Consider the following 13,300-nt stretch of genomic DNA (forward strand, 5'->3'; position numbering starts at 1 on the left):
AACAAAAGCAGCCCTAAGTCCTCAGAAGCACCTGTGTTCATGTGGACCCACTAGTGACTTTATACGGCAGGAGCTTAGTTTTGTATACCTAGTTTTTCTGTTGAGAAAGAAAGGATCTTAGAGGTATAGAAAGAGAAAGCAAATGAAAATCAGAGCAATTGGATTTTACTCTCTTCTGGATATTGGCTTGTCTGCTTTGCTTTTAATACCCCACTGTGGTTTCTTTCAGTGCCAACTCCTGCCACAGACTAAAACAAAGGTCTTTCCCAAATTCCCTGCCTAAAGGAAAAGCAATAGGTCGGAGTCTTAATACTTTATTAACTTAAAACGTCATTCTAATAAATACGTATTAACAAACATAATGAACTCCAGAAGATCTAAAAACATTTACAAACCTCATCGAAGTAAAAACACCACTTTTTTTCTTTATAGTACACATGAAGGGTCACTCCACATGCCTGCTAGCTTAGACATCTTAAAAATACCAGCTTAACAGTAAAAAACTGAATATACACACGCATCTTGGAAGTATCTCTTCAGCTATTTTGTTGTTGTTTATGTTTGATAAAATCCAAACATGTCAGAAAAGAAGAGTCAAGATTTTGTTTGGTCTTCTCTGAATTCCTTAGGAGGGAAAAAACAGATTCAGTCACTTGGGGGTTCAACTGTTAGCTTTTGAGGGCAGGGGCACAGCCGTAACTTTAATCTCTGGCTCCCCAATGCCTAACACAGGCCTGGGACCTGGTGGTCAGTAAACACCTGCTGGGTGAGGGGATGGGATCTTGTCCAGAGGTGGTGTTCTATCCTTCCGCCTCCAGTGATGGAGCCTTCACAAGCCTCCTGCAGAGAGGACTCTCCTCTCCTCTCCTCTCCTCTCACCAACAAGTCCATGTTTCTTCTGCTCCTGCCTGCAGCAGGCTGCCCAGGGTACTTTGTAATTTCAAAAGTATGAAGCTCCTTCCCCACATCATTTCCTGAACCAGTCTTCAAGTAGGAGAATTGATTCCTCCAAGATTGATAGGCAGCACCCAGTAGAAAGGGGTTAACAGACTCCCCAGAAAGAAAAAAAAAAAAAAACAACTCATTTTTCATTCTAGATAAAAGCATTAGCACGTGTCCACCTTGTAAATGATGACTTCTCCTCCACACAAGTATCTGGGGTGGGGCAAGAGGAGGGAAAAAACTCGAAGGACTTTCCTGTCTGTGGAGCAGGGCTGGGAATGGGAAGAACTGCAGGACCCGAGATTTTAGCTGATCCCCTCTTGACTTCGAGGCTTCAGGTGTCCGGGAGCCTATTCGACATGTCCAAAGCCCAGTCAGTCATTTGGTTCCCCCTCTGGGCTTAACTTTGAAAAGGTAATTTATCCCTTCTTGCAGTTTCCGGAAGTGAGGTGAAGGGGCTCACCCTGCTGGGAGCTCTGGACTGGACTGGAGGGTCCGAGAAGTCAGACGTGGACGGTGGCAAGTGGGGAGGCTGCCCTCCGTAGTGTTGTGTAACTGCTGCTTGCAGCCGGCCAGGGCCCTCATTTGAGCCCATGCTGGGTTTCCCGGTGCCGCCTGAGGTCCACCTTCCTCTGGAAGCCCTTCCCACACAGGTCACAGCCAAAGGGCTTGAAGCCTGTGTGCTTACGGCTGTGGGTGATGAGGTTGGAGCTCTGGCTGAACGCCTTCCCACACACCTGGCATTTGTGGGGCTTTTCACCTGCGAGGAATGGGGGGGGAGGGGAGTGTGAGTTTACGTGAAGCTGGAGGGGACTCACTGTGGCCCACATGCTCTTGGCAGCAGCTGGCTGCATCACAGTCTGAGACCTTCAAGCGACTTGGAGGGTGACGCGTGGCAACCAAGTCCTGGGAAGTCACGGGTGCACCAGGTGAAAGGGAGACTTTCTGAGTGTGGGCTCCCAGCAAAAGGCCTCAAACCGTTTCCTGCTAAACGGAAACAGCAAAGGCCACGTGCCCAGACTCACAGCTGAATCCACCCTGGCAAGACACCCCTGACTTTAGAAGCAGAGAGCACCCGCAGCAGATGTTCAATGTGGGGGTGGGGGCCATGTGACTCTGCTCTAATTCAGAGGAAGTTTTCAAATCTGTGTTTCCAAGTGGGTGTTGGTTTGTATGGACCAGTGAGCCTGCACTCTTTCTTGCTCTTGAAGGACAATAGAATGTATCTGAAGCATAGACATATTTCAAAGTCTTATTTTTAAAAATCCACATTTGGGTCACAAAGAATTTCTTAAATAGTGGATCCTTTCCAACTTGATTTTACTTTCTTTTTATAAGGATTCTTTATATCCTAGCAAGACTTCACCATAAATTAATAAGTAACAAAGAGAAAAAGTTTAGGGGGCACCTGGGTGGTTTGGTTGGTTGAGCCTCCAACTCTTGGTTTCAGTTCAGGTCATGATCTTAGGGTCATGAGATCAAGTCCCCTTTCTGGCTCTGTCCTCAGCAAAGAGTCTGCTTGAGATTCTTTCCCTCTTCCTCTTCCTACCTGCCCCCCACCCTCTCTCTCTTTCTCTCCCAAATAAATAAATAAAAATTCTTAAAAAAAAAAAAAAAGGAAAGTTTTTTTCTCCCCCCCCCCCCAATTCATGTGCTGTTTAATATTTGGGTAAATAGCATGAATTTCCAAAAAGCCTCAGCATGGCTTTACTGTCAGAGTTTGGTCTTAGAAAAGTGCACAAAATAGATGAGGTTTGTTTTTGAGGAAACTTCTGTCCCTCTTGCTGTGCCTCTTTCTGTCTTCATGCTTCTGATTTCTTTGATAAGGAACCACCCATCAAAACTTAGCTTATCCCTTTAGGATCAAACAAATCTGAGAAACCAATTCTAGCTATGAGGTAAATGTTTGATAAAAACTTAATGTTTCATTGAGTCATGATCCTAGTTGCATTTTGGTAAGGGTCTTGAACACTTTTACTTAAAAGGAGTGAGTTACAAGGAAATTTCAGGTAAGGGTCATGATTAAAGTAAGATATTTTTCTGGGTTTTCTAAAGGGATATCTACACTGCCCAAACATATTTATAAGCATCAAATTTAGGTGTTTGGAACACACTGAAATTTGTTTTGAATCCTATTCATATTCCGGAATAAAATAAAATTCTGGGTCTCTTGTACTTGTCTTATTTACTATTAAAGAGACTGCTCCTGGCATAAAAACTCCCACTGATATACAATCAAAATGTTAGAGAAAGATCCCAGGATTAGAATACAGAGCATTCCATGGCCCTAATATTTACTCTCAGTCTGATCTTTAGTAAATCATTTCATCATCATGGTTTCATCACCCTAAGGTTACTTACTGGGGTGGGAGTGAAGATCAAAAGAAGGGATGGGGTGCCTAGGTGGCTCAGTGAGTTAAGCGTCTGACTCAGGTCATGATCACAGGGTCCTGGGATCAAGCCACATGTTTGGCTCAGCAGGGAGTCGGCTTGTCCACCTCCCAACCCCACCATGCCCTTTGTCTCTCTCTCAAATAAATGACTAAAATCTTAAAAAGGGGAGGGATAGATTTTTTTAAAAGAAGGAATAGGTTTCAAAGCAGTTTGTAAATTATGAAGTATCATAATAGGTAAAGAATTACCATTATGGCATGAACTTGCTGATATTTCAAAAAAGGCAGTAAGTGAACAGAAGCTTTCTACATCTACCAACCCTAATGACTCTGAAAATAGAAAACAGTAAGTCTTCAAGATAATAGATATTAGAGGTTAGAAAGACCTGAATTTAAGTCCTGGCCCTGCCGCTTGCTGTCAGGGCCAGGGCCCTGGACAGGTTACCTGACCCTTCTGTGCCTCACTTTCCTCAGCTCTAGAATGGGGATAAGGAATAGTCCCTACCTCCCAGAGTTCTTGTGAGCATAAAATGAGATAATACATTTAAAAAATGCTTAGCAGACAGCTTAGTAATATTTACCCTGCTTTTTTCCTCCTCAATCAGAGTAAGCTCTTAGACTGCAAGAAATTCAGCCAGGAGACCACACATAATGCCTCCTGCTCCCCTAAAAGGCTGGGAGGGAGCCCTGGGGAAAGACCTCACTTTCTGGAGCTTAGTATTTCACCCAGAGCAGGCAGCAGTTGGAGCAGCAGCTAAACTAGAGGAAAATAGTCTTTGCAAAGATGGAGAACCTGAGGTTGACCAGCTGAGTGGTTCTTCAAATGCAGTCCCACACCAAGTCCCCTCTGGGGAGAACCTTGTATGTAAATGAATCTAAGAGAATCTGCTCCCTTGTTTTCTTGAACACAATGCAGTGATTAACTCCGTCTAGAAGGCCTCATCTACCATTCACTCTGTAGCCAGAGTATCACAGCAAAAGTGAATTATATTGGCGTCAGGGGGAAGAACAATGCTCTTCCATGCCAGCCTTCACCAGGTGTTTTCAGACAAGCCAAGGGCCTTCAGCTTACCAGTGTGGATGAAGGTGTGTTTTTTCATGTCTGACTTCTGGTGGAACCTCTTGCCACAGTACTGACAAGGGTAGGGTCGGGTGTCTGAGTGGATGAGCAAGTGTGTGGACAACGTAGATGACCTCTTGAAGCTCTTGCCACAGATCTTACAGTCAAAGCTGCGTTCCTGTGGGTAGAAAGATGTGGCATTCCTATTGTAGTCATGAAGGCTGCCATCTTCTTCACCACTACATCAACCACAAAATCCCCCAAACCAGGGCTCTCCCTTTCTTCGGGCTCCCCTTTCACTTAGCCCGCCCCATCTTCCCTCTCCCCAGATTTATTTCCAGCCTTTGCTCTCCCCACCCCAGCCTCTTCCCCTTTAACACTTTTTCTACCCAAACACTTTTCACCCACAACCCTCCACACCGCACAGCAAAAAAGTATCCCCACCCTGCTTTTTTGACACCCATTTACAAACACTTCTCCACCCTCCTCAACAGGGGGTTTAGATCTCAGTCACTTGAGACCACCACCCCCTCCAGCTCCTGTTGAGATGGAAAAATAGTACTCTTTTTAGTAAATAAATCTCTGTAAGTAAGCATTTGCTTGTCATAGTTACTTGTGTACTTAATTGCTTATCTACCCTCTGTCACTCAACTAAACTGAAAAATTCAGGAGTGGCACCCTGTCAGGGACGCGGTGTGTTATAGGAGCCTAGCAGCTGGAAGTTGCACAACAAATACTAATCAAGGACTGCATGAAGTAATGGCAGGACAGATATGCTACTGGACGCTCTAAATGAGCGAACATGCCTTCTTTTCAGTTGGGAGGGGTCAATAAAGATTAAGTGACAGCCATTTAGTGAAAAGACTCGAGACAAAAAAATCCAGAGCTGGGGCGCCTGGATGGCTCAGTGGGTTAAGCATCTCCCTTGGGCTCAGGAGATGATATCTCGGTCCTAAGATCGAGTCCCCCATAGGGCTCTCTGCTCGGGGGAGCCTGCTTCCTCCTCTCTCTCTCTGCCTGCCTCTCTGCCTACCGAGCACTTCGCGGTCCCACAGAGAAAAGCGCGCCAAGCTGTCTGTGCTGCAGAAATGTTCTGAGCTGAGCTAAGCGGGAGAAGGTGGCCACCGTTGTGATCTCTCTCTCTGTCAAATAAATAAATAAATAAGATCTTAAACACACACACACACACACACACACACACACACACACACACAAACCCAGAGCTAATAAATCTGATATATCCGCAGCAAGAGGGCTTAGAAACCCTCCTCAAACCCAGAGTAGAGATCTGGATCACCCTCTGGAGGCTTAACAATGATGCAACACCAAACTCCAGGGCTGCCTCGAAGGCGGATCCGGCCACCTTTCCTTACACACCTACCTCTGGGCAAAGGGACATGGTGGAGGAGACTGGGGGCAGTCCGGGGAAACCCAACGGAAAAGCTGCCAGGAGAGTGGCCGGTGCTGCACAGACAAGCAGAACACCCCCGAATGCGAAAACCTGAACACGGTCGCGCGCGGCCATGCGCGCCGCGCTTACCTGCGAGTGCACGGCTTTATGCTGCTCCAGGCTCACCGCGTGCCCGAAGGTCTTGCCGCACATCTCGCATGCAAAGGGTCTCGTGCCGCTGTGGGACCTGCGCACGTGCACCTCGAGCCCGTGCGGCGTGGAGAACACCTGAGGCGGGTGGGGCCGGGGAGAAGGCCGCTGAGAGGGGCCAAGGGGCGCGGGCCGGGGGCGCGGGCGCGGAGCCGACAAAGCCAGGCGCGCGAGAGCCTCACCTTGCTGCACTTGATGCACTTGTAGGAGCCGCCGCCCAGCAGCAGGCGGGTGCACAGCAGTTCCGACTCCACCTTGACGCCAGCGCCCTTGTCCGCGTGCAGCCCGTGGCCGCGCTCTGAGTACAGCCCTCCTGCCGCCGCCGCCGGCCGCTCGTACAGCCCTGCCGCCGCGGGCCCGAAGTCGCCGTACAGCCCCAGGCCCGCGCCGCCCGCAGCGCCGCCTCTTGCGCTGCCTGCCCCAGGCGCCCCGGCCCCCGCGCCGCCCGCAGCCCGCTCGGGGCCGTAGAGCGCCGCCGGGTGGCCTGGCTCCGGGGCGCGCTCGCAGAAGAGGCCCAGGCCGGCGCCGCGCTCTAGGGCGGCGCACGGCCGGTAGCTGTGCACCAGGTGCCGCAGGTCAGAACCCGCCAGACCGCTCCAGGAGTACGGCTTAAAGGGCAGGGGGAAGGGCTGGGCTTCGTCCAGCGACGGGCACGCCGACTTCTCCGAGGCTGTGGAGGCACAAGGGGGCGTCGGGTTAGTCTTCAGACGGCGGGGCGGAGGCCGCTCGGTGGCGTCTGCCAGTCGCCGGGCACTGGGCGGAGTACTCGGTGCGCCCGGCGCCGCACTAGGTGCCATAACGCCCCCAGGATAAAACGCGCACCGGGCTCTGGGGCCTCGAGGATCACTGGAGGCGGCAGGGCGGCAAACGGATAATTAAAATGACATCGGTCGAGGAGGTGGGTAAATTCGGCGCCAGGGGAGCGGAAGTGTTAGGACGGTCTTTTCTGGCGGGACCCAAGCACTTCGCTGTCCCACAGAGAAAAGCGCGCCAAGCTGTCTGTGCTGCAGAAATGTTCTGAGCTGAGCTAAGCGGGAGAAGGTGGCCACCGTTAGCGTCTGGACAGTGCTCCTACGCAGAGGACTCAGCGTCCAGCACCAACACTCTCCCGGGCCCTACAGGTTCCCACTCCGTCTTTTACTTTCCCGGGTAGATAAGAAGGGAAGGAGAGGACCAGTAAAATACGGCCTGGCCTAGCGAAGACATCTGTTTGAAAAACAAAAAACAAAACGAGAAGGTGTTAACATTCTTAACAGTTATTAAATAGCCAGTGCAGGTAGCAAACAGGCAGAGGGAAGAGGGTTTGGAGCTTGAACTTCCTGCCAAATACTCCTATTCTCATTACTGTCATAGTTATATGGGGGACCCCAAATTTCTCAGAGAATAATAACAATTTACAATTATGGTTTAGCCACCACCTGCCGGGGACATAGCTTTCCCATATTCGTGGCTTCTGCACGCCCTGCCCAGCGTGAATTTTTATAAAACCAAATACCCAAGCTATGCTTTCTGCATTTTGCATACGGATTTACAAATCTGTTTCCACCGCACACTCCAGGCTAGCGGTTAGTGTAACAGGCTGCACCCCAGGTTTCTGTCGGAGAGATTCTGGTGGCATCCAGTCTTGCAGGCCTTGTCCTGAACAGCCAACTAGAATCCTCCAGTCTCAGGCTCCCAGACACACTCCCTGGAGTTACGGCTTTAGCCAAGTCAATGTACTGAGTGTGGGATGGGGTTGGGGTTATCTTTTAAAACTAGTAAATGCAATCTGGAAATAACAGGCACTTGGCAGAATCTGTCTGGTTTGCGTTCTCTTTCCCTGGCCAGAACCCAAGACTTGCTCCCACCCAACGTTTGCTCAAACCTCAGCTGCTGTCTAGAAATTAAGTCAATGGCCTGGTCCCCAAGGCTGGGCCAACCCGGCAGAACGAAAACTGAAACGGGCCCCCAATCCGCACATAGGAAGACTCAGAGAAGGGCAGAGATTTTCGTCCCGACCTGTCCTTCCCGCTTGGCGCCCAGCTCCACCAGGCCCGATGCTGCGGGAGCCAGAAGAAGTTTTAAAGACTGCCCAGTTCTCCGTTTGAGACTCAGGGATCTGGGTTTTGGGATTCCAGCTCTTTCTAAACAGTCAACTGATGAGAAAACGAAATGTCGAGGTTGCTGCCGGTCAAGACGACTTATTTATTTTCTCTCCCCAACGGTCTCCGTCGAACGAATGTTAGGAATGAACAACCCGGGTCCAGCCGCCGCGGATCCAAGCAGCAAATAGTCCCAGAGAAGCCAGATGCCTCCCCCACAGGCCCTTTACCCCATGAACAAGCTCTCTCCGCTCGGAAAGACTCTCCGCCACCCATTTAACATTTCTCCACCCACAGCCTCCTCAGTTTATTCCCTGCTGCCCTGGCCCCAGAGCTCCCAACAGGTTCCTACCTGGAGACACAGAAGGCGATGGAGGCCTCCAGAAATCCTCAAACTCTGAGCTCCGGTCGCAGACGCTGCCCTCACAGCTGCCGGGGGATACGGAGGATCTCTCTGGGGCCTCAGTCAACTGTGACTCGGGGGACAGACGACCCCGGGGCTCCGTCTTCGCCCCGCCTGCGCTCGAGGTGCTGCCTGCGGAGAAGAGGGAAGATAGGAGCTCAGGCTGGGCCTGATTGGGCCCGGTGGTTCTCAAGTGGCCCCCCCCAGACCGTGGCACCCCAGCGTCCTCCTCTTTTCCCAGACCTGGCGGGAGCAAAGAGGCCCTAGCATCTCGGCGACAATCCCGGAAGGCACGCGGACAGTAGAAAACGAAAAGGCAGCAAAGGGGGTGTCAGGGTCTCCCTGCCGGGTTCCTGGGTGATGGTGTGGCGGGGCTCAGAATCTATATCCCTTGGGGGCTCCGTCTGGCCCTCACACTCCGTACCTGCTCCGCCTGGCGCCAGGACATTCTCCAGGAGGAGGGAATAGTCGGGTCCCGGGGAGCGCGGCTGGTGGTAACTGTGAGCCTTCTTGCTCTTGACGAGGAACGAACGCGGCATGGTGGTCGGGCGCGCTCTCCACTCCGCTCCCTGAAGCGGCAGTCAGCCCACTGTTACCCTGAGTGCTTGTTCAGCCCCAGTTCTCCGCAGACCTGCGAGAGGAGAAGAACCGGATGGAAACTCGGGTCCGCACGCCCCGGGGCCCGGGACTGGGCAGCCGGGTGGAGAGAGAGCTCCGGCCGGGAGGAGGGAGGAAGGCCCGCGGGAGGAGGGGCTTGGCCCCGCTGCGCCGCGCTCACCAGGTGGCACTCGGACAGGTGGCGCGAGCCCGCCGCCGCCGCCACAGCTGAGCGGTAAAACCCGTCCCGGGGCCCAGGCTCAGGCCTCTTCCTTCTGCCCTGCCCACACCCCTTTGGCCCCTCCCCTTCCCTAGCAAAACTCGCTCTCACAATCAAAGTCACCGGAGAGCCGATGTCCCCAACTGTCCAGTTACCCTAAACTCGATCACTCACTGCCTGCCTGGCCCTGTTTTCGGCCTGGGGAGGAGGGCAGGGACGCGCTGATCAATTTAGGGCTGGGAGATGTGTTCCTGGTGGAGGACCGAGAAGGGGCTAGGAGGCCAAGCCCTCCAAGAGCCCGCTAGAAACTGGAGGGGGGTGGGATGGGAGGAGCGCACTAGGCCGGCTGAGGAGCAGGGTCGGGTGACAGCAGCAGAGGGGCTGAGGGCAGCAGAGGCTGAAGAAAGAAGCCAGGAGAGAAAAGGAACAGGAAGGTGGTGGGAGGGGGTATGACTGAGGACCGACCCCGGCCCCCGGTGGAGCTCGCATCCCGGTGATCTCCCTCCCTCTTCGCTCGTGCCTTACGCGAGGAAAATGTTGGTTTGGAGACACAAGTGCGGCGGAGGCAGGCAAAGTCTGGGGCAAGACATTCCAGACCATGGAGACCTAACCTCGGAAAACCAAGTCCTAGGAAAATGCACTTTTCGTTCTGCTCACCGAAAACCTTCTTTGGGGGAAGTCGAGCCCTATTCGCGCGCGCCGGCTCTGAACGGCGCGGGGTCTGGAGTCGGAGGAAAACCAACAGTTTAGCGGACCGGGAGAGCGCAGGGTGTTCCGCCGCGGCCAGAGCGCGGGGGTCCAGGCGGGGGCCTGAGAGGGAGCTAGCAGCCTGCGGCGCCGCTCTCATTAACCCCCAATCAGTTCACCTAATCCCGGGGTCGAAACCTGAGCCGGGCGGTTAGGCGGGGCAGCGCCTCCAGCTCAGCGCGGGGCTGCTGGGGGCGGAACCAGACCGGCTCCTAGGTCTGGGGAAAACGAATTTGCCTTCCTCTCGATGGAGGCCGGGTTCACATGGGAGCGCAGGCTCTTCGGGCACAGCGGCTGTCCATGGTCTTGTCTAGTTCAGAAACAAGGGTGCTGGGGTCGCAGCAAGACCCCTCGTCCTTGGCCTTCGCGAGGTTTAGGCTGCCAGATTAGGAGCAGCGCGGCTCTCAGGGCAGGATGCAGGACCTAAGTCTGCCGGTTGGCGCTCCGAGTTCAAAACGAGTTCTCAGGGACTGGTTCCCTAGAGGGCATTCCACGTCCCACTGTGGTGGGGTGCCACCTGTCCCCGTCTGAGTCCGCCCCTAAGGTCAAGGCTTGGAGGTGCTGGGGCTGCCCCAGGACGCCGTTCTACCACCACAGTTTCCCCTGGGCCTCTGCGTGAGCTGCCACTTCGGCCGTATAATTAGACACCACAAATGCAAAAACGAATTCCTTAGACAGCAGTGAAACTCAGCGGTAAAGGAAAATGGGGTGAAACCGTCTCGAGGGCCCTGCTGAGGTGTGGGTCTGCGTCGGCGCGAAGTCGGGCGGAGGGGGGGGGGACGGAGGAGGAACTGTCCCCTCGGGCGCTGAGCCTGTGCTGCCTGGGACCGCGCAGGATCAGGCGGGCACAGAGGCGTCCTCTCCACCCAGGCCTAGCCCCGCGCCCCTCTCTCCTGCTGGCTGGCCAGACCCGATCCTGGGAGAGCGGAATGGATTGGGGGTGGTAGGGACGAGGGCTGAGCGCGTGGGAAGGCTACTTCGCGCAGCAGCTGGCGGAGGGAGGGCGGGGCGGCCCCGGGGCGCACGCGGGCCGAGGCCTCTCTTCACAGTTCGGGCCCGGGAAGGCGGGAGTGGAGGCGCCGAGGGACAGCCTCCCGAGCCCAGCTGCCACCGCCTCCCCACCAGATGTTTCCTTCCCGGATGAATCCTGCTCCCCTGCGCCAAAATCCCTGGCGGATAGGGTTCTCGGGGCTCCCGCACAGTGGCCAGCAGCGGGGGGCAGGGAACCGGCAGCGCCCTCTTGTTGCCCCCGCAGTGGCGGTGCCGGGTTAGTCCCCGCGGCCGCCCCCAGCAGGGGGGCAGGCGCAGAACAGGCGCAGCGGACCTACCTGCGGGGTCAGGGCGCGGGCACTGCGCTCCGAGAGTTTTCAAACTGAGTTGCTTTCGGGAGAGACTGCGCTCTTTTTTTTTTTTTTTTTTTTTTTTAATCTCCTTCCGAGCTCAGCCCCCAAAACCACAAGCTTCACTTCCTGAGCGTTAAGGAGTAGCTCTCTTAGACCTCTCAGACCTGCCCCCCCCAACCCCCAGTCTGGGCGCGCTCCTTTGCGCAAGGGGCTAGGAGGCGGACAGGGGGCCCGGCCTTTTCAGCCGGTCTCCCAGGAGGTCCTCCGCGTTTTTGCTCTGTGGGACTGCGGGGGATGGGGAGACCCGGGGCACTAGAAATGGCTCAAAAGACAATGAACCATTCTTGGCTCTTGGGAGACTTCCGCAGCGAGAAGAAGTCACAGATTCAGGACACAGATTGACTGGAGAACCAGCTCTGAGGAGGTCTCCCCGCCCCTCTGGCCCGGGACCCCCCACCCCCACCCCAACCCCGGCCGCCTGCTTGGGCAGTGCCGCCCCCGGGTCGGGGCCGTGAATCACCCGCGGGTGGTGCCGCCGGCCTGGAGCCCGGCAAGTGGCCGCGGCGTCCGCAGAGCGAAACCTGCCCCGCTGCCCCGAAATAGCTTGTTGTGGAAACACTTCGGGATAAATACGCCCAACAAGGCTGAAAATACCTTGACACCCAATCCGAGAGGTTTGCTCATTTCCCTTCGGATTTAGGTAATGGTTAAATTTGGAAGAGGTGGGCGAGCGCCGAGCCCCCGGAGGAGAGGGCGCTGGCGGCGCGTCCCGCGGGCGCCCGGCTAGGTTGGCGGGCGCGCCCTCCCCACGCGGTGTTCACCCGCGCTCTGCCGCGTCCCCTCCGCCCGCGGCTAATTTCCGGTGGTCGGAGCTGCGAAATTAAAGACTGCGGCGGACGGAGAGAGCGGGGGCAGCAACGCAGGCAGCGATGGCCGAGGCTCGGCTGACCCCGCCCTGCCAGGGCCAGCCCGGGAGAGCGGTACCTCGGGCACCTGGTCCCGAGAGCAGCGATACGGCGCCATAAAGGCACCACCCTGATGACTCTTGAAGAGCAAATCTTCGCTCAGGCTGTGTGTTCCTTGAGGGTAGGCATGGATCTTCTCTATTATTTCCCTGGTACGCTCTTAAGAAACGTCTGTGGACTGAATAAATGAATGAATGCAGTTAGTTCTATTAATAGAACAGGTGAAAATATGTAAACCTCACCCCTAAATAAACAAATGCAGCAACTTCCAACGCTAGGAAGTCTGCCATGATCCAAAAAGGGTGGCCTGCTGTGTATACGTAAACCTGAACCCTTTCCTGACGGGGGTGAATATCGTTGTAATTACGTTACTTACCTAAGTGAATTGAGTTAGCTTTTGGTCACTACGTGCACAGTAAGTCTCCAATGTCAGATCCCGGGAGAAGGGAGTGTTGCTCCTCAGTTCTTGCAAAACAACGTACCATATTTTAGATTAACCCAAAGTTGTCACGGAAAAATAAGATCCTTATAGCCATTTCGCTAGAGAGAAATGTTTTTTAGAATGATTTTTAATTTGTCTTGTAAACCGGAAGATTTACAGAAAATATTTGGTTACCATGGCAGTAGTCCAAGCACGTTTTAATAGATTAGACATTTTATAAAGCAATGGTCCCACACCTACTGTGCGCCAGGCGCTGGATTAGACACATCTTAATAGTCTGCTTAGCTATTTTCCTTACAGGACTGTTCGTTTGTTCAATACCCCTTTCCTTATAAATTGGTTAGCACCCAGAGGTAAACAATCTTAACCATAAGAATTAAAAATACTGAATAAACTGAAGGGAAATTAAGGCATTTTGTACATAAACTTAATTCTTACATGTTTTGTCCTGGTATAAAGTATAAAAATCTCAAAGCAGTCCAAAACAGATCTTTCCCTTATTCCTTC

At 53.6% G+C, this 13,300-nt stretch overlaps 1 protein-coding gene across 4 annotated transcripts; it reads right to left on the reverse strand.

The window, feature by feature from the left end:
• Window positions 1–301: 301 nt before the first annotated feature.
• GFI1 (growth factor independent 1 transcriptional repressor) lies at window positions 302–11,443 on the reverse strand. 4 transcript variants are annotated; one of them, XM_032867127.1, is made up of 7 exons: window positions 11,372–11,443; window positions 8,904–9,110; window positions 8,429–8,611; window positions 6,178–6,665; window positions 5,936–6,073; window positions 4,408–4,573; window positions 1,757–2,168 (listed from the first exon to the last, which is right to left on the reverse strand). In XM_032867127.1, exons 2-7 carry the CDS (start codon window positions 9,016–9,018, stop codon window positions 1,930–1,932), a joined length of 1,329 nt encoding a protein of 442 aa, XP_032723018.1. In that variant the 5' UTR covers window positions 9,019–9,110; window positions 11,372–11,443; the 3' UTR covers window positions 1,757–1,929. The 4 variants fall into 4 exon arrangements, with proteins under 4 accessions (XP_032723021.1, XP_032723018.1, XP_032723020.1 ...); XM_032867129.1 differs by lacking the exon at window positions 11,372–11,443 and adding an exon at window positions 9,954–10,020; XM_032867128.1 differs by lacking the exon at window positions 11,372–11,443 and adding an exon at window positions 9,258–9,903.
• Window positions 11,444–13,300: the final 1,857 nt, after the last annotated feature.

This window comes from Lontra canadensis, unplaced genomic scaffold (assembly GCF_010015895.1).
Source record: "Lontra canadensis isolate GAN:19392208 unplaced genomic scaffold, GSC_riverotter_1.0 scaffold33, whole genome shotgun sequence".
NCBI classification, from domain to species: Eukaryota; Metazoa; Chordata; class Mammalia; order Carnivora; family Mustelidae; genus Lontra; species Lontra canadensis.

What these genes read in the sequence shown, in the direction of transcription:
- GFI1 (XM_032867127.1), bottom strand. Translation starts at nt 9,018, where the DNA reads ATGCCGCGTTCGTTCCTCGTCAAGAGCAAGAAGGCTCACAGTTACCAC. An exon ending in ATCGCCTTCTGTGTCTCCAG is followed by an intron (nt 6,666 to 8,428) that starts GTAGGAACCTGT and finishes GTGCCTCCACAG; the next exon opens with CCTCGGAGAAGTCGGCGTGC. An exon ending in AGTGCATCAAGTGCAGCAAG is followed by an intron (nt 6,074 to 6,177) that starts GTGAGGCTCTCG and finishes CACCCGCCTCAG; the next exon opens with GTGTTCTCCACGCCGCACGG.